The sequence below is a fragment of the Dendropsophus ebraccatus genome, chromosome 1 (assembly GCF_027789765.1).
Source record: "Dendropsophus ebraccatus isolate aDenEbr1 chromosome 1, aDenEbr1.pat, whole genome shotgun sequence".
NCBI lineage: Eukaryota > Metazoa > Chordata > Amphibia > Anura > Hylidae > Dendropsophus > Dendropsophus ebraccatus.
In genome coordinates, this window is record NC_091454.1 from 54,382,036 (window position 1) to 54,404,467 (window position 22,432).

At 45.3% G+C, this 22,432-nt stretch overlaps 1 protein-coding gene across 1 annotated transcript in view; it reads right to left on the minus strand.

Annotated features, from left to right (window-relative positions):
• The window catches only part of LOC138792893 (organic cation/carnitine transporter 2-like), a 41,661-nt gene extending 23,506 nt beyond the window's left edge, over positions 1–18,155 (minus strand). The window contains exons 1-2 of the mRNA XM_069970967.1: positions 17,538–18,155; positions 275–378 (exon numbers count right to left, since the gene is read on the minus strand). Of these exons, the coding sequence (XP_069827068.1) occupies positions 275–378; positions 17,538–17,930 (497 nt within the window). The 5' untranslated portion in view covers positions 17,931–18,155. The remainder of the gene's footprint in view (positions 1–274; positions 379–17,537) is intronic.
• Between the last annotated feature and the right edge of the window lie 4,277 nt (positions 18,156–22,432).

Consider the following 22,432-nt stretch of genomic DNA (forward strand, 5'->3'; position numbering starts at 1 on the left):
GGGCTGTGGAATAGGCCCAGTAAACGAGTGCCGATCTAGCAGTTTACATCTCGTTTACATCATTGCTCGGCCCGTGGAATAGTGCCCTTATTTTAGCTTACAATACACCATTAGGGTGCGTTCACACGTACAGGATTTGCAGCAGATTTCATGGCCAAGATTTGATTTGCTTTCAATCTGCCACTTCAAATCTGCTACGGATCCTGTACGTGTGAACGCACCCTTAAGTTAAATCTTCAGAGATTATACCACATTGATAAAAAAAGCAACTTACCTGTCTGACATCTGTCCTGAAACAAATGAGCCAAGCAGCACCCCCAAGAAGAAAATCGATGAGGTCAATGGAACTTTCCAGTCATTGTCACAGATCAGGTCCCACTGGAGGAACAAAGAAAAAGCTACTTAGGTAAATGGGAGCAATATGAAAATTTTAAGGACTAGAGTGGCGCTGTTTCTGGAAGAAAGGAGCTATGTTTCCAATCACGGGCAGCATGAAACACTGAAAGGCTTCCCAACTGCAATGATCCACCCTGAAAGGCTGCAATGTGAATGAATGTCTGTATATGTGTAGCTACACTGATACAGCAGTCAGTGGGAGCCACCCCATGTGTCACCAGCAGCGGGTTCGGACAACTTTAGTATGAAGCGTATGGGCACCTTAAGACAAGTGGCTGTCAAACCTTTTTACAGTTCTTATCTCTTAAGGCCCTATTTTCTGATAGATAACTGAGAGGAGAAATCTCAGTCTTTGCTTTATGACCTGTTCTCTGTTTATAGTCTGTTCCTGGCTTTGGCTTCAATAATCTGTCAGATAAATCTGTGTAATAGGGCCTTAACATGTTATTACCTAAGAAAAGTTAGACAAATTCCTAATATACACTAATTTTGGGAAATGCACATATACTGAAATTTTCCTTAATTTAGTTGATCAGGCAGGCTTCAGATTCTGTAAAAAAAAACGACGTCCGAATCAGGTGTAATTCACATGAAGTGTCCAGCAGGGGGTGCAGTATATGTAGAAGTCTATGTAGTGTAGTGTCTATGTAATGTAGCTGAGCCTGCATGTATTCACCATAGGGAGAGGGGTGTAAGATGTACACAGGCTTGGACAGATCTCAAGGAAATTCCACTCTCCCACTCTTGTAGAACTACAACCCTCAGCAGGCGCTTCTGGCTGCTGCTCAGCCCACCACTGCACTGGGCAGCACAGGGAGAGAGATGCATCTAACTACCTTCACCCTCCCTCCCTGTGCCGTACGATGCTGTACGGGCTGGAGGGCATGCTGAGAGTTACCTCCCTCCTCCGGGAGGGATGCAATGGGAGGAGGGAACTCTCAGCATCCCCTCCAGCCCGTACAGCATCTGGGGTAGGAGGGAGGCATCCTATGTCTGGGGTCTGTAAGGGGCAGCGTTGGGAGATTGCTGCTCAGCCCCTACGGCATCTGGAGTATGTAGGGGGTAGGAGGGGGGCATCTTCTGTCTGGGATCTGTAGGGGGCAGTGTGGTGACATCTGATGCCGCTCTCCCAGTCTTGTACAACTCTCAGCAGGTGCTCCTGGCTGCTGCTCAGCCCGCACGGCACAGGGAGTGTGTTGCCTGGTTCAGTGCAGGTTAAGCAGCAGCCAGGAGCGCCTGCTGATGGTTGTAGTTCTAAAAGAGTGGGAGAGTGGCATTTCCTTGAGATCTGTCTGAGCCTGTGTACATCTTACACCCCTGTTCCTGTGGTGAATACATGCAGGCTCAGCTATGGGACTACACTACATAGATTTCTACATATGCGCCCCCTGCTGGACACTTCATGTGAATTACACCTGATTCGTGACATCACAGTTTTTTTTACAGAATCTGAAGCCTGCCTGATCTACTAAATTGAGGAAAATAGCACTATATGTGCTATGTGCAATGTGATAATACCATATTAAAAAAAAATACATTTTGGCAGGACTTCTCCTTTAAGCAACATGCCCCAAGTTGGTGTTGCCATACACATTACATTTTCGATAGGATTCACCAGCAAGTGCCTAAGCTAAATGGTCAGCTTTAAAGGTAGGCAGAGGTTTTTTTTTTTTATTTAGTCAATACCACTGTAAAAAAAATAAAAAAATTACATGTATCTATTTGTCAACTTGATCATGGCAAGAATTTTTCCATTTGCTGATCAGAATAGAGTTTACATTTATTTACCCTTAGTCCCATCAGCAGCAAAACACATGAAGATTCTCCACGCTGAAGGCTTAAAGGAAAGATGGAAATTTCTGTGAAACTTAAAATGCTATAAGGACCCCAAGGTTATTAAAGGGGTACTGCAGTGAAAATGTTTTTTTTCCTGGTGTTAAAAACTTACAGATTTGTAAGGGTCCATTTACACAGAAAGATTATCTGACAGAAGCCAAAGCCAGAAACAGACTATAAACAGAGATCAGGTCATAAAGGAAAGCCTGAGATTTCTCCTCTTCAAATCCATTCCTGGTTTTGGCTTCAGATCTTTGGCAGATAAAATCTGTCACATAATCTTTCTGTGTAAAAGGGCCCTAATGGTGCGTTTACACAGAGAGATTTATCTGACAGATCTTTGACGCCAAAGCCAGGAACAGACCATAAACAGGGAACGGGTCATAAAGGAAAGACTGGAATCTCTCCTCTTTTCAAATCCATTCCTGACTTTGGCTTCAAAAATCTGTCAGATAAATCTCTCTGTGTAAACGCACCATAATTTACTTCTATTAAAAAATCTCAAGTCTACTTATCAGTTGCTGATAATAAAACTGTTTCCGTAAAGTACCCCTTTAACATAATTTGGGGAAGGAGCCTTGTGCTGCTGATGGGGTCTGAATGTACAGAAAGTTTTAGTAGACGGTACTTCTTTGATCAAGCATGAAAAAGAAGCTATAGGGTAAATGCAGATTTGCTTTGGATAGTGTAACTGTGCACTGGATAGTGATAAAAATCAGAACAAATCTTCCACATATGCTGGAGAAATGTTTTGGTGTTGGAGCCCTGTCAACCTCCAGGCTGTTAGTGTAGGTTTCTGAAGGTCAGGACAGTGACGGCTGCCCTCAGACCCCAGATGTCCCAGAGGAGTACCATGAGCTAAGAAAACAGATCCTCCTGGCCCAATAAAGGTATGCTGCAATCACAAAAGCTGATGAAAACATTGAGCCGTGACTCTCTGTACTGGCTGAAATTCCCGTTTTTTTTTTCATTTTTTTTAACAAGCACAAGTCAGAAAATCTGCCTTCAGGAGACTGGACCTGGATTTTTTGTACGTACAGCTTTGTTTTACAACATAACAAAAAATTATGAATGTATATTGCAAACTTGCTTTATTTCACATCTACGGGTGATTCAGATTTTGAAAGGTATAACGACAGTGACACTTTAAAGGGAATGTGTCACTTAAATTTTCTTTTACTGATTCTAATCAGATACTAAAATTTGTACTTTTATTCTAATCTGTTTCTATTTTCTGACTTTAACTTATTTTTTTATTTAACTTTTCATACATTGTTATAGGGGCTGCCATCTTGCCTGAACTGTTCTTAACAGTATTTAGTGACATGCTTTACAGCAAGACTCATGGACATAGACAATAGACATAGTCTGTTCCCTTGAGATGAATGTAAAACATTACAGAGCATGCTCTGTGACCTTTGAAGAGGTCATTCCGCAGAGAGCTGTTATAATTTTCTCTATCTACCGGTTCACATGTCTCTGCAATGCTGTACAGCGCACTTTACAGCAGCCTTCTCTTATTACAGACATAACAGGAAGTCTCAGCTTAGTTTTAGCTCCAGTGGTGAGAATGAAAATTGCAAGATTTCAGGATTTTATAATATAGCTAGAAAAAAAATGGAAAATTTAAAAAGGAAAAAAAAAAGAAGTCAATAAAAATGCTAAAAAAAAAAATATGTTTAAAGGGGTAGTGCGGCGCTAAAAAATTATTCACAGAATAACACACATTACAAAGTTATACAACTTTGTAATGTATGTTATGTCTGTGAATCGCCCCCTTCCCGTGTCCCACCACCCCCGCCCGTGTACCCGGAAGTGTTGGTGCATTATACATTACCTGATCCGTGTCGCGCATGTCCTCCATCTTGTGCCAAACGTAATCTTCGGCCGGCCGAATCGCTGCCGCCGTCCCCCCTCTACCGTGTCATAACTGTGTTCAGCCGCGATTGGCTGAGCACAGTTATGCTCAGCCAATTGCGGCTGAGCAGCTGATGACGCGGAGAACATGCGCGACACGGATCAGGTAATGTATAATGCACAAACACTTCCGGGTACACAGGCGGGGGTGGTGGGACACGGGAAGGGAGCGATTCACAGACATAACATACATTACAAAGTTGTATAACTTTGTAATGTGTGTTATTCTGTGAATAATTTTTTAGCGCCGCACTACCCCTTTAACATAAAAACATTATTTAAACAAGAGGTCATTTTCTAATGACACTTTGCCTTTAAGGCTTTTAGATGGCTGAATGATGAGGGAAGATGTTGCTCTGCCAGCTACATTACTAAAATGGTGGACAAGGCACTGCCTTGACAACCAATGTATGACGTAGCTCTGGAACTATTTTTTTTCTTTATAAAACCTCCTATCAAATGAAGAGAATGTGATGTACAAGCATATGAATGGCTCTGATCTCCATCATTGGAAGGTGTTCTGCTCCCTACAGGAGACAAGGAGGCCAGCACCATCAAGGCAATCAGATCAGCTATACAGATGAGGTCCTGTCTGTAGGTATCTGTGGTCCTGATGTGCCATTGCATAGAGGTACTTATAAGAAGAAGACTTGAGAAGATTCCAGGAACATGTCTGCTTACAAAGACCTCTCCAGACCTGTCTAAGGAAATAAGATAGACCTCTGGTTAAGAATGAGGACTTTGTCAAGCGTCTTCCATACAGACATTAGAACTGTGAGGAATTACATTGAAGGAGTTACTAGGTCCCCAAAAGGTAGAGTCAGGTTAGTCTTCTGAATGGACTGCCCAAATAGAGTCTTTTCATAACACATACATGTAATCTTTTATCTCTGCTCCCCGAGAAGTGGAGGGGTGTGCTTCATCTATTCTTGTGAACTCTCCCTCAGATGAAAGTCTGTGAACCCACAGGAGAAGTCTTCATTTTATCTTTCATTACAGGTATGGAAGCTTATTCAAAGTCTTTCACCCAAATAACTATACCTCTGAGGGAGGGCTTGCATTCTATTGGGTACATAGAAAGGGCACTTTCCTCTAGAAGTAGTACAATACACTCTAAGCATTCTAGCTGGCATATTTTCCTTGCACTGTTGTAGTGGTCATCTAGCCAGTAACTGAAAACCAGTTTAATCAGGCAACCATAGATGAATCAAATAAAACTGAAAAACAACTTGCAGGGTAATACACAGATATGGCCACAAGATGGCACCAACACCACAGACTTTGTAACGGAGCTGAACATCAAGGAAGAGAAAAGATGAGCAAACCTTGAGCACACTTAGGTTTCTCCGAACCTGAACATTTGATTACTAGTGGCTTAGGGTGTTTAAGCAGGGTTTATATACATGTAATCCTGAACACCTTGTACACCAAGAAAAAACAATGAGAACTCTAACCACATGCCAAAAAGACTTAATGTGCATAATGTAATGTGTATGCAGAACTAAGTATAAGACCCTAAGAAAGTACATTTGGAATTAAACCCTAAATGTTAGATGGCAGAGGTTAAAATCTGTAGAAGAAGAAGAAAGAAAGAGACCATCTGTCCTACCAATGGTTAGGAGACACAAAACACAATGACGATGGAGTTGGCCATTTTATAGTAAAATTGCTCAGTGTACAGTGTTAGTAAGTGTACTCATATGCCTTAGTGACAGCAGCTTCCTGTGTACCTCAGAGCTAAAATCAGACTCCCCTCCTCCAGGCTGTGCTGTCCTGCTCTGTGGTGAGTCTCTCCATAAGATGGCTGACCTAGAGGATCATTTGACCATGCGCCGCCCCCAGTGTCCAGCTCTGAGCCTGTATTTGTCTATGGTGACAATGGGGGAAGGGGGGCATCTTATGGAGAGACTCACCACAGAGCAGGACAGCCTGGAGGAGGGGAGTCTGATATTAGCTCTATGAGGTACACAGGGAGCTGCTGTCAGTATATACAGTGAGTACACTAACTAAAACTGTACACTGACCTATTTTACTATAAAGTGGTCAACCCCTTTAACTTATGTCCGATTTAATTTAAAACTTCATTGGCATCATCAGCTCACAGAGCAGAAAAAATTACCATCAACTGTGCTGCAGGAAATAGCAAATATGGTTTAACCCCCTCCCGTCGCTGCACAATAAATTAACGTTGCTGCAGCCTATGCCCAAAGCTGCAGTAACGTTAATTTCTGATCCAGGATGACACAGGCATAGAAGCTGTCATCTGCGGTGAGTCCTGGCTGTCAGTGATAGCCGGGGACATGCCGAAACTGTCAGCACCGTAGCCATGCTCTGGTGATGAGGGTTAACCCTAAAGGTACTGCGGTCAGAAAACTATCAGCCGATGAAATGATCATCAGCTGATCATTGATTTAGCTTTGGACCTAAAATCGTTGCCGCATCGCTAGGTTTAATATCGATATGCGGCCAACGGCTGACCATTGTCCGAACACCAGATACCTTACCTCTCCCCAGCTGACTCGCCGCTCAGACGCTGCTGCTGCAGCCGGGACCGGGAAGCTGTGGAGGACAGGAGGGAAGACCGGGAGCGGGGAGAGGTAAGGTATCAAGTGTTTGGGCAAGGGCTGCATGGACATTGCTAACATTGTCCATGCAGCTCTAACTGACCAAATATCGGGCCGTCCAGGTCCAGTAAACAAGCACCGATCTAGCAGATCGGTGCTCGTTTACTAAAATAATCGTGCTGTAGTTGGCCCGTATAATAGGACCCTAGGTGTTCAGACAGCAATGGATTTAGAGAATGAGCAGAGAAAGAACACCCATTTAACTTTAGATGTGGCAATCCCATCTGACACGTGTACATTCAGCAGAGTTCTTACATAGGAAAGTTCATGATGACCACAAAAATCTCTTCAATTGTTAAGTAAAAAAAAAAAAAAAAAAAACACAACAAACTTTCATAGCTCAGTTAACCCTTTAAAGCCAGTGAGGTCCTGTAAGGCTGGTTTCCCTTAGGGATAAAATGGCCACATTTTCGCAACTGTATTAGAGCTGTATATATATATGTGTGTCAAGTGTGACAACAGCCTTGGAGCGTTTACAGAAGACTATGTGTATTCCCTTAAAAAACACACTGACACGTGTGTGCTGTAAATGTACAAACATCCCTGTGTTCACACTCGGTTTAATGCGTCACCTACACGAGCACAGTATTGTAACTTACAAATCCATTTGCTGGCACAGTTTCCAGTATATTATGGTTACCGTGCACTTTAGCCTCCAGAAAAGCCGATTAGATTATTCAGAAAATGTGAATGTAGGTGAGAGTGCACCCTGTCTGTATATAGCACCGACATCACCCAGAACAGAAGATGCTGACATCCTGTCACCAATACTGTACAATGCAGAAACCACATACATACAGTAATACAGAGCCAGCACACCATGAATACTCATTTACCTGATAAATTTAAAGGGCCCATATATCAGGATAAAAGTGCTATGGACATGTTCAGCAGATACACCATGTTTGAGTTCAGTATTATTGCTTGTGTGTAGGGTAACAAGGAGGTGACAGGATGAGAAGTACATACTATGCATCTACCTGTATAATATGGAAAATACAGGCTATATGTGGGCAATGTAATGTCGTGCATATGAGAAAGTGTCATCTGGATGCACAGTCTTATTATGTGGGTTAACTGGTTGAACTGGAAATGTTATTTATTTACCAGTAAAACCCTTAGCAATGCAGTCCTCTTTTCAGCGTATTTCTATTACAGCTGCTGCACTAACCAAACAGAAGAGGAAATGTACATGTGACTGGGTGAGACATAAGTCGTGAATAATAAGTGGAGATCTTCTTTCAGCCATCACGAGGCAGAACGTAGTCTTCTTGGAAAATTGCATGGACAAAATGAGAAGAGGGGAAAAAAAAAAAAAAAAAAAAAAAAAAGACTTCCCTGTCCCAAAAAGAACCTTTAACAAAAGTTTGACACTGACAATGCAAAGTGAATAGGCCAGAAGCAGTTAGTAACATTGCATAGTGGTAGTGTCTGGTTACTGCAGCTCAGCTCCCCGATTTCACAATACAGCCTGACAAGCCAAGTGAACTCTGTACCACTTCTGTATTATCACCACATTGTTATCAGTGATGTACACATAGCACAGCTGTCAGGAACCAGGCCTGAACACACACGGAGGCAGCAGCACTAGGGTATATTGCCATATCCATATGGGTAACACTGGGAGCTCTGTCCTTCTGCCCTGCAGCCCTAAACCGCAGGCATTAATTATGATTGAACACATAGCACTTTCCCATTAAAACCTTATACTGCTTTATGAGAATTTTATTGTCAGTACAGAAAGTATCAGGCCACTATTCTCTTCAGTGGGACGGTTTACATCCACTTGTTTCCATATGGATGTGAACTCTGCACACTGGTTTATGGGGAGTTTTCACTGGAATGAATGGGAATGTTATTTTAGTGTTGTAGTAAAAACACATCAGCCCATCGGTACTGCTGCAGGTTAACCATTGATTTAATTTATTTAATTAATTTAAAAAATTTTAATCTACAGAGATTAATAAATAATAATAATCATAATAATTCAGCAACATGTGATGGATGTTCAGATTTTGAATGTTGAGAATTTCCATAAAGATTTGCTGCAAAATTTTTGATTGCAAATCTATTGGGTGTGGAATAAAGCTTGTTATGTTTGGGCTCATGCACACTGAGCAAAAGGCGAGGAATTTCTGCTTGAAATTCCTCTTCTGAATTTGAGATGAATTCAAGCGGAATGCAAGCCTCATTGACTTCTATAGGATTCCTCTAGCAAATTCTGCCAAAAGAAGTGACATGTTAATTCTTTGGGCGCAAAGCAGATCTGCGGCAGAAAATTCTGCTTGTAAATTCTGCAGTGTGAACAACAGAGCGGAAATCCTATTGAACACAATGAGACATTGCCCTGCTCATTCTTTTACGGGAGGAATTTTAAGCAGAATTTAAGAGCGGATTCCTCTTCAATTCCTTGTCTTTTGCTCAGTGTGCATGGGCATGGGTCTCCAAACTGTGGCCCTCCAGCTGTTGCAAAACTACATTTCCCATCATGCCTGGACAGCTAAATCCAAAAGGTTTAGCTGTCCAGGCATGATGGGAGTTGTAGTTTCACAACAGCTGGAGGGCCGCAGTTTGGAGACCCATGCCTTAGGGGGCGTTTACACTGAGGAAGAGACGAGGAATTCACTCTTTTTTTTTTTTATTTTAATACTTTTATTTCTCCAAAATAACATAAAACATATCTAAAAGACATTAGAGCAACGTTCCAGACACTTTTGTGCCCCAGAGCATCAAGTACAAAAGACCAATTAAAAAGTTTTTAGTATCTTAACATATCCTAATCATGCCTATTTTTAACAGCCCAAAAAACCTACGAATCTCACTCTAACCATCCTTACAAAATATAAAGTACATTTTACCCCTCCCCACCCCCCACCCACCCACCCACCCACAGAGGATGCGGAAAATAAGAAAGAAAGAAGAGAAGAAAAAAAAAAAAAAAAAAAAAAAAAGGGGAAACTCATCAATTAAATCTTCTATTTTCCCATTTTACCCATATCCTACAAAACCGAGTCAGTGATTTACATGATTGTTTTTTAGCCAGGGATTTTTCATAATTGTACACTCTTTCCACTAATCGCTCCCATTCCCCAAGAGGAGGAGGAGAAGGGCCCATCCAATGACGGGAGATCAACACCTTCGCCAGAGTAGTAAGTTTATTTATACATCTACCATCTCCCACCTCAGAAGAAAAGGCACCCATCAATAATGAAAAGGTGTCCTCCTCGAACACCATGCCCATTGAATTCTTCATAAAACCTATTACCTCGCCCCAGAAGGTCTGAACTAGAGGACAATCCCACACCAGGTGAAAAAGATCTGCATGTTCTTGCTGGCATTTCGGACAGTTAGAGTCTGTCCTACAATGCATAATATGCAACCTTTCCGGGGAGAGGTAAACTCTATACAGGATCTTAGCCAGTATCAAACGATGAGAGGCACTGAGCGAATTTGTCCTAAAATTCTGCTTCATTACCTCCCATTGCGAGTCACTAACATCTCCTATTCTTAGTGCCCACTTTTCCCTCTTAATTTCCACTTGAAATTTCTCCCATAAAATATGAACAAAGCAGAGATTTACAAAAAAAAGAAATAAATTAAAAAAATATATAAAAAATAAATATGGGGGCTTGAATTCTGCCAGAGCAGAATAGGCAAGAAATTTCAAGCAGAAAACGTTCCTCTTGCATTCCTCAGTGTGAACATACCCTAAAATACAGCTGTCAGCCAAACACTCATTCAGTCAACAGTGATCTCTTCTACTTCTCCCATAATTCTCAAAAGTATTGAGAAGTTGAAATGCAACATATCAATTTTCCTCATCCTTGACATTTGCCATAAGGTAAGAGTCAAGGGGGTAATTGGCTGGTGTCATGGCAGGTTCAGTTGATACTTAAAGCTAATGTGCCGCTATGGAATCTGCAGAGACATTAAACGGATTCCGCTGGTCCCATAGAATTGACATGTCAATTCTTTGGGCAGATGGCGGAATCCGCTGGCGTATATAATTGAGTCTATTGGACTGGCGGAAGTGGAAGTGGCCTGGCGGAATCCGCTTGGCGTCTCGGTGCAGATTCTATAGTGTGAACATACCCTAAAACTGCATTCCCACGTTCCATATACACGTAGGCAGCCAGTATTCAATGGAATGAACTCCCTGCATCATAATTTATTACGATGCAGCAAGCTACAAAATAGTTAAAGCTCTGCGCTACTGTACTGACACAGCCAGAGACTCAACTGTTTCAGAGCGCACTGCATCATAATGAATTATGATGCAGGGAGCTCTGACAGTTCAGTCCATTGCATAAAGGTTGCCTACAGACTGTGTATACGGAACGTGGGAATTTAGCCTTAGAGGCAGATGCTGGAAAGGGGGAGGAAATAACAAAATGAGCGGATGAGGGGAGAGAGACCCTGGAGGACAGCTCCACTTTCAAAATCTAAAATCAACAGTAGATGTGAAATAAAGAAAGTTTGCAATTTACATTAATTTTTTTGTTGTTGTAAGCATGTGCTGGTAAAAAAAAAACAGACTAAAACACAGGAATTCCAGCTAGTACAGAGTCACAACTCAATGGGGGAGATTTATCAAACTGGTATAAAGTAGAATTGGCACCGTTGCCCCTAGCAACCAATCAGATTCCACCTTTCATTTCTCACAGACTCTTTGAAAAATAAAAGGTGGAATCTGATTGGTTGCTAGGGACAACTGAGCCAGTTTCACTTTACACCATGTTTGATAAATCTCCCCCAACCTGTCCATCAATCACATGACTGCCTTCTCTGTGAGCGCTCAGATGGCCTGGAAAACACTAAACTTCCTGTTTTGAGAAAACAGGAAGTGCCCTTTTTTTCCATGATTAAAATAATAATAATAATTAAAATGAATGTAAATTGCAAACTTGCTTTATATCATATCTACTGTTGATTTAGATTTTGAAAGTTATAACACTTTAAAGTGAATGTACCATGAGACCTCTAATATTGCGGTATACATACCAGTATGTAGGCGCTGACATGTAGACTACGGTGGTTTGGAGCATTTTCCTTTTCCCTGCCCGGTCGCTGTTAATTTCCCCGCCGAACAGATATGCAAATGAGCCAGGGTGAAGCACAGGAGGCGGGCTTGGTGCGTGCGATTACTCTTCATCTTCTCCCCCTGTCTGTGACGCGTGCCGCTGACTCTCATCATCTACCCCTCAGTACCGCCTCTTATGTTAATACTGCAGGTCCTACTTCCCAGCATGATTACAGGGCGGCCGTGACCTAAACAGGAGACGGGGCTGTGCAGCATACTGTAGGACCTGCCGTATTAACATAAGAGGCGGTACTGAGGTGTGGATGATGAGAGTCAGCGGCACCCGGCACGGACAGGGGGAGGAGGTGAAGAGGAATAGCACCCATCGGGCCCGCTTCCTGTGCTTCAGCCCGGCTCATTTGCATATCCATTCGGCGGGGAAATTAACAGCAACCGGGCAGGGAAAAGGAAAATGCTCCACACCACTACAGTCTACATGTCAGCGCCAACAGACTGGTATGTATACCACAATATTTGAGGTATGATGGTACATTCTCTTTAAGCTTGTTTGATCTGGTCAGAAATCAGCTTAGCAGCTAGGTTTTCAGAGAAAAGAATTAAGGCCCTTTAACATAGACCAATTATAAGGCAAATGTTGCCAGGAATTCCTGAGAATCTGCCAGAGTAAAGGACCAGCGATCTGCAAAAGCATGCGTGTCAGCTGACTGAATCTTTTGTGATTCCAATAAAATCACTGTTACCGGCTGCCCATCTCCCCATCTACACAGAGGATGTGCGGTTGAGAAGAATAAATGGAAATGGACTGCACAAACAATTCAGTGATTAACCATATGGCCTGGCCACACAATTGTTGAGCCTTGTAAAGCCTCTGCAAATAAGCGCCTATCTCACTGATACCACTGCTGCCTCCGGTCAGGCTGTTTAAAGGGATAAAAAGAAGCTGGAAACAGAAGTTGTAGAACAGAATTTTTTTTTAAATAAAGATGTATGGACAAAAATATATATTCTTTTCAAATAGTGTTTCTAACCCATATAAAACTCTTAAATTCTCAAGTCAGAGTATAAGTTTCAGATTGATTGTCTTTAGACTGGCACTTTACTTGGCTATCTTCAGAAGCTCCATAAACAATAAATGAATCAGCACCACTCTCTCAAAAGGGTGGACAGGGGGTCTCAGTGAATGGACCCTCTGCAATCTGTGGATAGGGGGTGTTATTTCAGCTCAGAATACCCTTATAAACCCTTTAACATTATCATCATATCCCTAGTTAGATCCAACAGCCAATGGTGATCACAGCTAAACATCAGGGGCTTCAGCCTCCCCTTACCCTCAAAAGCATGTAAGAATTGCTGCACAATATTCATACACTGTATCCAGGTGAGACGCTTATTTATACACCAGCACTGATAGAGGACGCTGGTTTTGGGGGGGCATTTTGGGTTTGTTCCTGTGACATTGGGGTTGCAGGGCTATTCCATGGCCTCCATTCCCTGCATGTGCACGCTTTGCGGGGTTGGCGGTCACTGACCGACGCAGTGTGGACTTAGCGTAGGGACCCATGTTAACCAGGAGACCAGCACGTGGTACATGGGGCAATATGGTTTGATCAAATTACATACCAACATCCTGGCGTTGGTTTTTAAACACAGCCTAGCGGCATTAGTATCAGCCATAGGTGTGATGTGCAGCAGCTCCTTTCTCTCCATGTCGCTAAACATCAGGGGCTTCAGCCTCCCCTTACCCTCAAAAGCATGTAAGAAATGCTGCACAATATTCATACATTGTATCCAGGCGAGACACTTATTTCTACACCAGCACTGATAGAGCACGCAGAGCACGCTGGTTCTAGCAGAACTAGTTCCTAAAAAGCAGAGCGGTCACTCTCCCCCCAGTCACATGCACACAACACATCTCTAGTTTCCAGTGTCCCAGCTTGTGGTGGATACTGAGAATGCTAGCCCTGTGTTTACTGCTGCTATGTTCCAGTAACATTAGCTCATTGTACTTTGCACTATTGTAGCCATTATGTGTCTGTAGGATCTGTATAGAAATATAGGCCCAGATTTATGTGTAAAACAGACCAGAGCTAAAAGCTGAGATGTGATTGGTTACTATGGGCAGTTTACACCAATGTCCGTTTTACACACTATTGGGGACATGTATCAAGTGGAAAAAGCGTATTTTTCGTCGGAAAGTGCCCATGTGCAAATAATTTTATTTGCAAATGGCCGTTTTGCGAATAAAATATTCGCAAATCTGCATTTTCCACCCGGTACGCTAGGGGGGCGGGGAAGGGGTGGCATAGGGGGGTGCGGACTCAGAGTCCGTGCTATTCAGCATTTTCTGGGTGAAAATATAGTCAGGAAACCTACTCCAGCTCTCAGCTGGCGTAGGTTTCCTGCCGTGCACGGGATTTATGTAGAGGCAGTCCGCCTCTACATCGTAGTGTTGGAGCTACGGGGACATTTTTAAGTCCGGCGCAGAAAACGCCACACTTAATAAATGTCCCCCTATATCTAAGCCATAGTTTGCCATAGAAACCTAGAATGCTAGCTATGTGTTACTGCTGTTATGTTCCAGCTATGTGGATAGGTAACCGTAGATTGCAAGCTCTACTATAGAAACCTAGTGGGGCCGACATCCAAAACATTAGTCCTGTCTGTAATTACAGGTCCGCAACTACAAAAAGCATTATGGATGTGTAAAGAATTAAGGTTCAGTTCACATTTTGTTTTGTCATGTAGGTGCCCTGGGAAGGCTTCCACTGCATATACCAAATGTATCCATAGGCCTCAGTGCACCCAGCTATCTGGGGCAACTCCATAGACAATGAATGGAGCAGTGGCACACACATATGACTTGCCACTACAACCCAATGTAAGACAGGTGCCCGTTCTTAGGATCTCAGTGGTCCCAGTGGGCAGACCACCACATTCAGACACTTATCCCCTATCCTGTAGGTATCGGATAGCGAAAGTAGAAATACCCCTTTAACCCTTTGAGGACCAGGCCCAAAATGACCCAGTGGACCGCGCAAATTTAGATCTTTGCGCTTTCGTTTTTCCCTCCTCCCCTTCTAAGAGCTCTAGGACTTTCAGTTTTCTATCTACAGGCCATGTAAGCGCTTGTTTTTTACAGTAATAGTTGTACTTTGTAATGGCGTCTTTCATTTTACCATAACATGTATGATGGAATCCCAAATATATTATTTATGAAGATATAAATTGGTGAAATTGTAAAAAAGAATGCAATATGGTCACGTTTGGGGGGTTCCTGTGTCTACCTAATGCACTATATGGTAAAAACGACATGATACCATTATTCTATAGGTCAGTCCGAACACAACCATATGCAGGTTACACAGATTCTCTAATGTTATATATTTTTTTTAAATGAAATCCTTTTTTTTGGCAATTAATTATAAATAAAATGGGCCTATTGTGACGCTTATAACAAGTTTTATTTTTTCACCTATGAGGCTGCCATGATCTCTAGTTTTTATTAATACCATATTAGTGAAGATCGGACATTTTGATCACTTTTTATTAATTTTTTTTATATATAATGTAACATTAAATCGGTAATCCGTGCAATTTTTCCCCTATTTTCGTGTGCGCCGTTCTCCGTTCGCAATGACGCTTGTAATATTTTAATAGATTGGACAATTACGCACGCTACGGTATATTATATGCTTATTTATTTTTATATGCTTTATTTATATAATGGGAAAGGGGGGTGATTTAAACTTTTATTGGGGGAGGGGTTTTGGGGTAGTGTGTTAGTGTTTTTAACTTTTTTACACATTTGAAGTCCCTTTGGGGGACTTTTACATACACTAGTGTGATTACACACACTGATCATTGCTATGCCATAGGCATAGCATTGATCAGTGTTATGGGCGATCTGCTCATTGGGCCTGCCTGTGCAGGCTTAGTGCAGTAGATCGCCGATCAGACCGCACGGAGGAAGGTGAGAGACCTCTGGCGGCCCATTTTACCGATCGGGACCCCCGCAGTGTGACTCCCCCTGTCACTTACACTTAAATGCTGCGGTCGTGCTACGATTACGTGTCATTACCGGTGAGGTCCCGGCTGCTGCATGCAGCCGGCCCCCACCTGCTATGAAGCGCGCTCCGCTCCAGAGCACGCTTCATAGCGGGAGAACAACCCAGGACGTACAGTTATGCCCTAGGTCGTCTGGGAACAGACTTCCATGGCGTAACTATACACCCTGGGTCGTCTAAGGGTTAAGACAGAGCCAATTTTCGTTTTTTCCTCCTCATGTTTAAGAGGCCATAGCACTTGTATTTTTTCCCCTACAGACCCATAAGATCCCTTATTTTTACGCCACTAATTTCATTATGCAATGGCAGACTTAATTTTTGCATACAGTATGCTGCGAAACCAGAAAAAAAATTATATGCGCCGCTTGTCCTATGGTAATATATATATCAGTGATGGCTAACCTTGACACTCCAGCTGTTGCAAAACTTCAATTCCCATCATGCCTGAACAACCAAAGATATCACTGTTATATATGTTCCTCATGTCGATTCGATTACAAAGATAGGCAACGATGGTTTTAAAAAAATAAAACCTTTTTAAAGAAAATAAATGTTTCTTAAAATCGCTTTATGCCCATGTTTATAGCGCTTTTATCCTTTGGTCTATGGGGCTGAGTGAGGTGCGATATGACCTGTACTTTCTATCGCTATATGGATTGCGTATACAATTTTTCTGGATTCGATGTGACCAGAAATGCGCAATTTTGCACTTTGGTATTTTTTTGCACTTATGTTGTTTACTGTTGGGATTGCGGCGGTTCAGAGCGGGGGGCGTGGTGTCTAGATCCCGGGAGCCCCAGAAGCAAGCCTGAGCGCAGACCGGTAATGTATGCACCGGGACGCAAAGGGTTAAGGGGGCTGCCTTTTACATACTCGCAGTGGGATGAAAATTCTACTACGAGTATGTAATCGTATTGAAAATGACAGTGAAGGGATCCGCAGTGGATTTTGCTACAAATTTTCAGCGTGAAATCCACTGCGGATCTGTCCTGTGTGAATCTAGCCTAAGGGTGCATTCACACATAAAGGATCCGCAGCGGATTTCTCGCTGCGAATTTGCTCCGCCATGCTTCGGGGGTCCCGGCGTCTTCACGTCCCACTCAGCCAATCAGTGCGCTGTGGCTTGGCAGAGCACTGATTGGCTGAGCGATACGGTGTATGTGAAGATACCCTTAGGGTCAGTTCACACGGAGTAAAACTGGTGGAATTCCAGCAGTTTTACTCTGTGTGAACAGGCCGTTAAAGTAGAAGTCCAGAGATTGCTAAAATCTTAAAGCCTGCAGGGGGAAACTGATTGCAAGTAGGCACTTACCTCTCCTCGTGCGTCTGGCTCCTAGGTCAGCAAGACACAACTCGGCTGATGTACCGTTCGCTCAGCCAGTCAGTGACTGGGACGGGACGCCCACTCCAGTCACTGATTGGCTGAGCAGTCAGTTAAGCAGACGGGACAGGCATTCTTTTAATATTCATAATTAAAATCTCAGTTTTAATATGTCTGCTCCCCTTTCTATAATCAGTGACGTCATACAGGATAGAAGGGAACCTATGCACTGTGCCACACTATTGATGGGAGGTCCGCACAGGCCTCTTCAGCCACTAATCACTGACAGCACGGAGCTCACCATAACACAGGTGTATATACTGTGTATAAGGACTGACCTGGGTGACCACGGTGGAGTGGTAGAGGTCCCGGGCATAGTGCCAGCCGTCCCGGCACTTCTCCTTCTGGATGTCGCTGACATTGACGTGCACCCCCGGGATCAGCCCCCGGGCGGAGTAGTTGCTCAGGATGTCCAGCCGGTACCGCCAGCACCTGCTCTGCAGCCGCTGCCCGTCCCTCTCCTCCAGCGGGATGCTGACATTCCTCCAAGCCTGGCTCAGGTTGGCGCTGTCGGGCACCAGGCACCGGTGCTCGGGGATGGCCACCAGGAAGACGGCGGAGAGGCCGGTGAAGCCATTGGGAATGATGCTGGCGCTGAGCAGGAAGAAGATGGTCAGCTGGAAGGGTCCCCAGTCCCCCAGGAAAGAGGTGGCCTCATCATAGTCGCGCATGGCTGGCGCTGCTGGGGGGAAGGCGGGCGCCCGGGCGGAAGAGGAGGAGGATGAGTCCGGTGCAGGGAGCAGAGGACGCGGGCGGCCAGTGATGTGACCCTGCTGTCACCGCCACATTAATACACCGGCCGGGCGGGCGGAGCGGCCTGACAGCGGTGACTCTGACCAGTCCCAGGGCCGCCATCCCCCAGAGTCCGCCCTCTCCGCCACGGGCCCCGCCGCTTATCAGCCACCTGTCACCTGCCCGCGGGAGCACGGCTGCATGTCACTGTGCACACCAAGCGTCTTCTCTGTCCCGTGACCATGACGGCATATGGCGGCTGGGATAGGGATCTGCAGTCATATACACTGCCCAGGATGGCACATAGTAACTGTAACACTGCCCAGTCTGTACCCTGTATACCCCTACACAAACACACTGCCCAGGATGGCACATAGTAACTAACACTGCCCAGCCTGTACCCTGTATACCCCTACACAAACATACCTCAGTCATATACACTGCCCAGGATGGCACATAGTAACTGTAACACTGCCCAGTCTGTACCCTGTATACCCCTACACAAACATACCTCAGTCATATACACTGCCCAGGATGGCACATAGTAACTGTAACACTACCCAGTCTGTACCCTGTATACCCCTACACAAACACACTGCCCAGGATGGCACATAGTAACTGTAACACTGCCCAGTCTGTACCCTGTATACCCCTACACAAACACACTGCCCAGGATGGCACATAGTAACTGTAACACTGCCCAGCCTGTACCCTGTATACCCCTACACAAACATACTGCACAGTCATATACACTGCCCAGGATGGCACATAGTAACTGTAACACTGCCCAGCCTGTACCCTGTATACCCCTACACAAACATACTGCACAGTCATATACACTGCCCAGGATGGCACATAGTAACTGTAACACTACCCAGTCTGTACCCTGTATACCACTACACAAAAATACTGCACAGTCATATACACTGCCCAGGATGGCACATAGTAACTGTAACACTGCCCAGTCTGTACCCTGTATACCCCTACACAAACATACCGCAGTCATATTCACTACCCAGGATGGCACATAGTAACTGTGACTGTGACTGCCCAGTCTGTAGACTCCCCCAAACATACCGCAGTTGTCTGCCATAGATACCCCATACTAGTATTTGTCTGCCATAGATACCCCATAACAGTATGTACAAGCCCCAGATACTCCACAACAATGTGTGCCAGCCTCAGATACCCCATACTAGTATGTGCCAGCCTCAGATACCCCATACTAGTTTGTGCCAACCTCAGATACCCCATACTAGTATTTGTCTGCCATAGATACCCCATAACAGTATGTACAAGCCCCAGATACTCCACAACAATGTGTGCCAGCGTCAGATACCCCATACTAGTATGTGCCAGCCTCAGATACCCCATACTAGTATGTACCAGCCTCATATACCCCATACTAGTATGTGCCAGCCTCAGATACCCCATGCTAGTATTTTCCTGCCATAGATACCCCATAGCATGTACAAGTCCCCAGGGCTGTGGAGTCGGAGTCAAAGCTAGTTTTGGCTGTGTACGCTATGGCTCCAGCAGGCTGTGTGTGCGCTATGGATGCAGCAGGCTGTGTGTGTGTGTGTGCTATGGCTGCAGCAGGCCGTGTGTATGTGTGCTATGGCTGCAACAGGCCATGTGTATGTGTGCTATGGCTGCAGCAGGCTGTTTGTGTGTGTTATGGCTGCAGCAGGCTGTGTGTGCGCGCTATGGCTGCAGCAGGCTGTGTGTGTGTGTGTAGTATAGCTGTAGCAGGCTGTGTGTGTGTGTGTGTGTGTGTGCTATAGCTGTAGCAGGCTGTGTGTGTGTGTGTGTGTGTGCTATGGCTGCAGTAGGCTGTGTGTGCATGTGCTATGGCTGCAGCAGGCTGTGTGTGCTATGGCTGCAGTAGGCTGTGTGTGTGCTATGGCTGCAGCAGGCTGTGTGTGTGCTATGGCTGCAGCAGGCTGTGTGTGCTATGGCTGCAGTAGGCTGTGTGTGTGCTATGGCTGCAGCAGGCTGTGTGTGTGCTATGGCTGCAGCAGGCTGTGTGTGTGCTATGGCTGCAGCAGGCTGTGTATGTGTGCTATGGTTGCAGCAGGCTGTGTGTGTGTGTGTGTGTGTGTGCTATACTGTAGCTGCAGTAGGCTGTGTGTGTGTGTGTGTGTGCTATGGCTGCAGCAGGCTGTGTGTGTGTATATGCTATGGCTGCAGCAGGCTGTGTGTGTGCTATGGCTGCTGTGTGTGTGCTATGGCTTCAGCAGGCTGTGTGTGTGTGTGCTATGGCTGCAGCAGGCTGTATGTGCGCTATGGCTGCAGCAGGCTGTGTGTGTGCTATGGCTGCAGCAGGCCGTGTGTATGTGTGCTATGGCTGCAGCAGGCTGTGTGTGTGTGCTATGGCTGCAGCAGGCTGTGTGTGTGTGTGTACTATAGCTGTAGCAGGCTGTGTGTGTGTGTGTGTGTGTGTGTGTGTGTGTGTGTGCTATAGCTGTAGCAGGCTGTGTGTGTGTGTGTGTGTGTGTGTGTGTACTATGGCTGCAGTAGGCTGTGTGTGCATGTGCTATGGCTGCAGCAGGCTGTGTGTGCTATGGCTGCAGTAGGCTGTGTGTGTGCTATGGCTGCAGCAGGCTGTGTGTGTGCTATGGCTGCAGCAGGCTGTGTGTGCTATGGCTGCAGTAGGCTGTGTGTGTGCTATGGCTGCAGCAGGCTGTGTGTGTGCTATGGCTGCAGCAGGCTGTGTGTGTGCTATGGCTGCAGCAGGCTGTGTGTGTGATATGGCTGCAGCAGGCTGTGTATGTGTGCTATGGTTGCAGCAGGCTGTGTGTGTGTGTGTGTGTGTGTGTGTGTGTGTGTGTGCTATACTGTAGCTGCAGTAGGCTGTGTGTGTGTATGTGTGCTATGGCTGCAGCAGGCTGTGTGTGTGTGCTATGGCTGCAGCAGGCTGTGTGTGTGTGTACTATAGCTGTAGCAGGCTGTGTGTGTGTGTGTGTGTGTGTGCTATAGCTGTAGCAGACTCTGTGTGTGTGTGTGTGTGTTATGGCTGCAGTAGGCTGTGTGTGCATGTGCTATGGCTGCAGCAGGCTGTGTGTGCTATGGCTGCAGTAGGCTGTGTGTGTGCTATGGCTGCAGCAGGCTGTGTGTGTGCTATGGCTGCAGCAGGCTGTGTGTGCTATGGCTGCAGTAGGCTGTGTGTGTGCTATGGCTGCAGCAGGCTGTGTGTGTGCTATGGCTGCAGCAGGCTGTGTGTGTGCTATGGCTGCAGCAGGCTGTGTGTGTGCTATGGCTGCAGCAGGCTGTGTGTGTGATATGGCTGCAGCAGGCTGTGTATGTGTGCTATGGTTGCAGCAGGCTGTGTGTGTGTGTGTGTGCTATACTGTAGCTGCAGTAGGCTGTGTGTGTGTGTGTGTGTGCTATGGCTGCAGCAGGCTGTGTGTGTGTGTATATGCTATGGCTGCAGCAGGCTGTGTGTGTGCTATGGCTGCTGTGTGTGTGCTATGGCTTTAGCAGGCTGTGTGTGTGTGTGCTATGGCTGCAGCAGGCTGTGTGTGCGCTATGGCTGCAGCAGGCTGTGTGTGTGCTATGGCTGCAGCAGGCCGTGTGTATGTGTGCTATGGCTGCAGCAGGCTGTGTGTGTGTGCTATGGCTGCAGTAGGCTGTGTGTGTGTGTGTGCTATGGCTGCAGTAGGCTGTGTGTGTGTGTGTGCTATGGCTGCAGCAGGCTGTGTGCAGGCCCGTATCTGCCATGAGGCGAGGTGAAGTGTTTGCCTCAGGCGGCAGATAACACAGCCCTTGAGGGGGGCGGCATCAGCGTCCTGTGTCCTTATCATTACAACTAGTTACGGCTCAGTGCCCAGCTGTGTTTCCTGTCAGTTGCCTCATGAGAAGCGCTGAGGAGGCTGGAAGCCTCGTATTCACAGGTATTCACATCACATAAGACATAGATATAGTGTCTCCTGCTGTTAACCCTTTCAATAATGCAGAGTTATTATACTCTGCATCACTTACACACTGTAGAAAAGAAAAAGTTAACAGCAGCGGGGACGCTATATTATGTCTTCTCTGCCCTGCCGAACTCCGAGCTGACCTCAGCATAGTGCAAAAGCAGGAGAAGAGGCATCAAAGTAATGTTCTGCTCTGCTGTTAACTCTTTCTGTATTGCAGAATGTAAGTGATGCACAGTAATACTCTACATTCTGCAGTACTGAAAGAGTTAACAGAGCAGCCTGTTTTATGGCTCTTCTCTGGCTCCTCAGGTCAGCAGTTGTAGATTGTTGTTTGTTTTGAAGCTCCCAGGGGGCCCATAGTGGCTCAAACAGTTAAAAAATCTGGTCACCGCACAGAGCACACTGTTATCTATAGTGCTGTCCCATACACACTGCGACGCTGCACTGTGCCTGTCCTGGATCTTCTCTCCCTGACTATTTCTCTGAGGGGGGGGGTGTGGGGGGGGGGGGCGCTTTGTCAG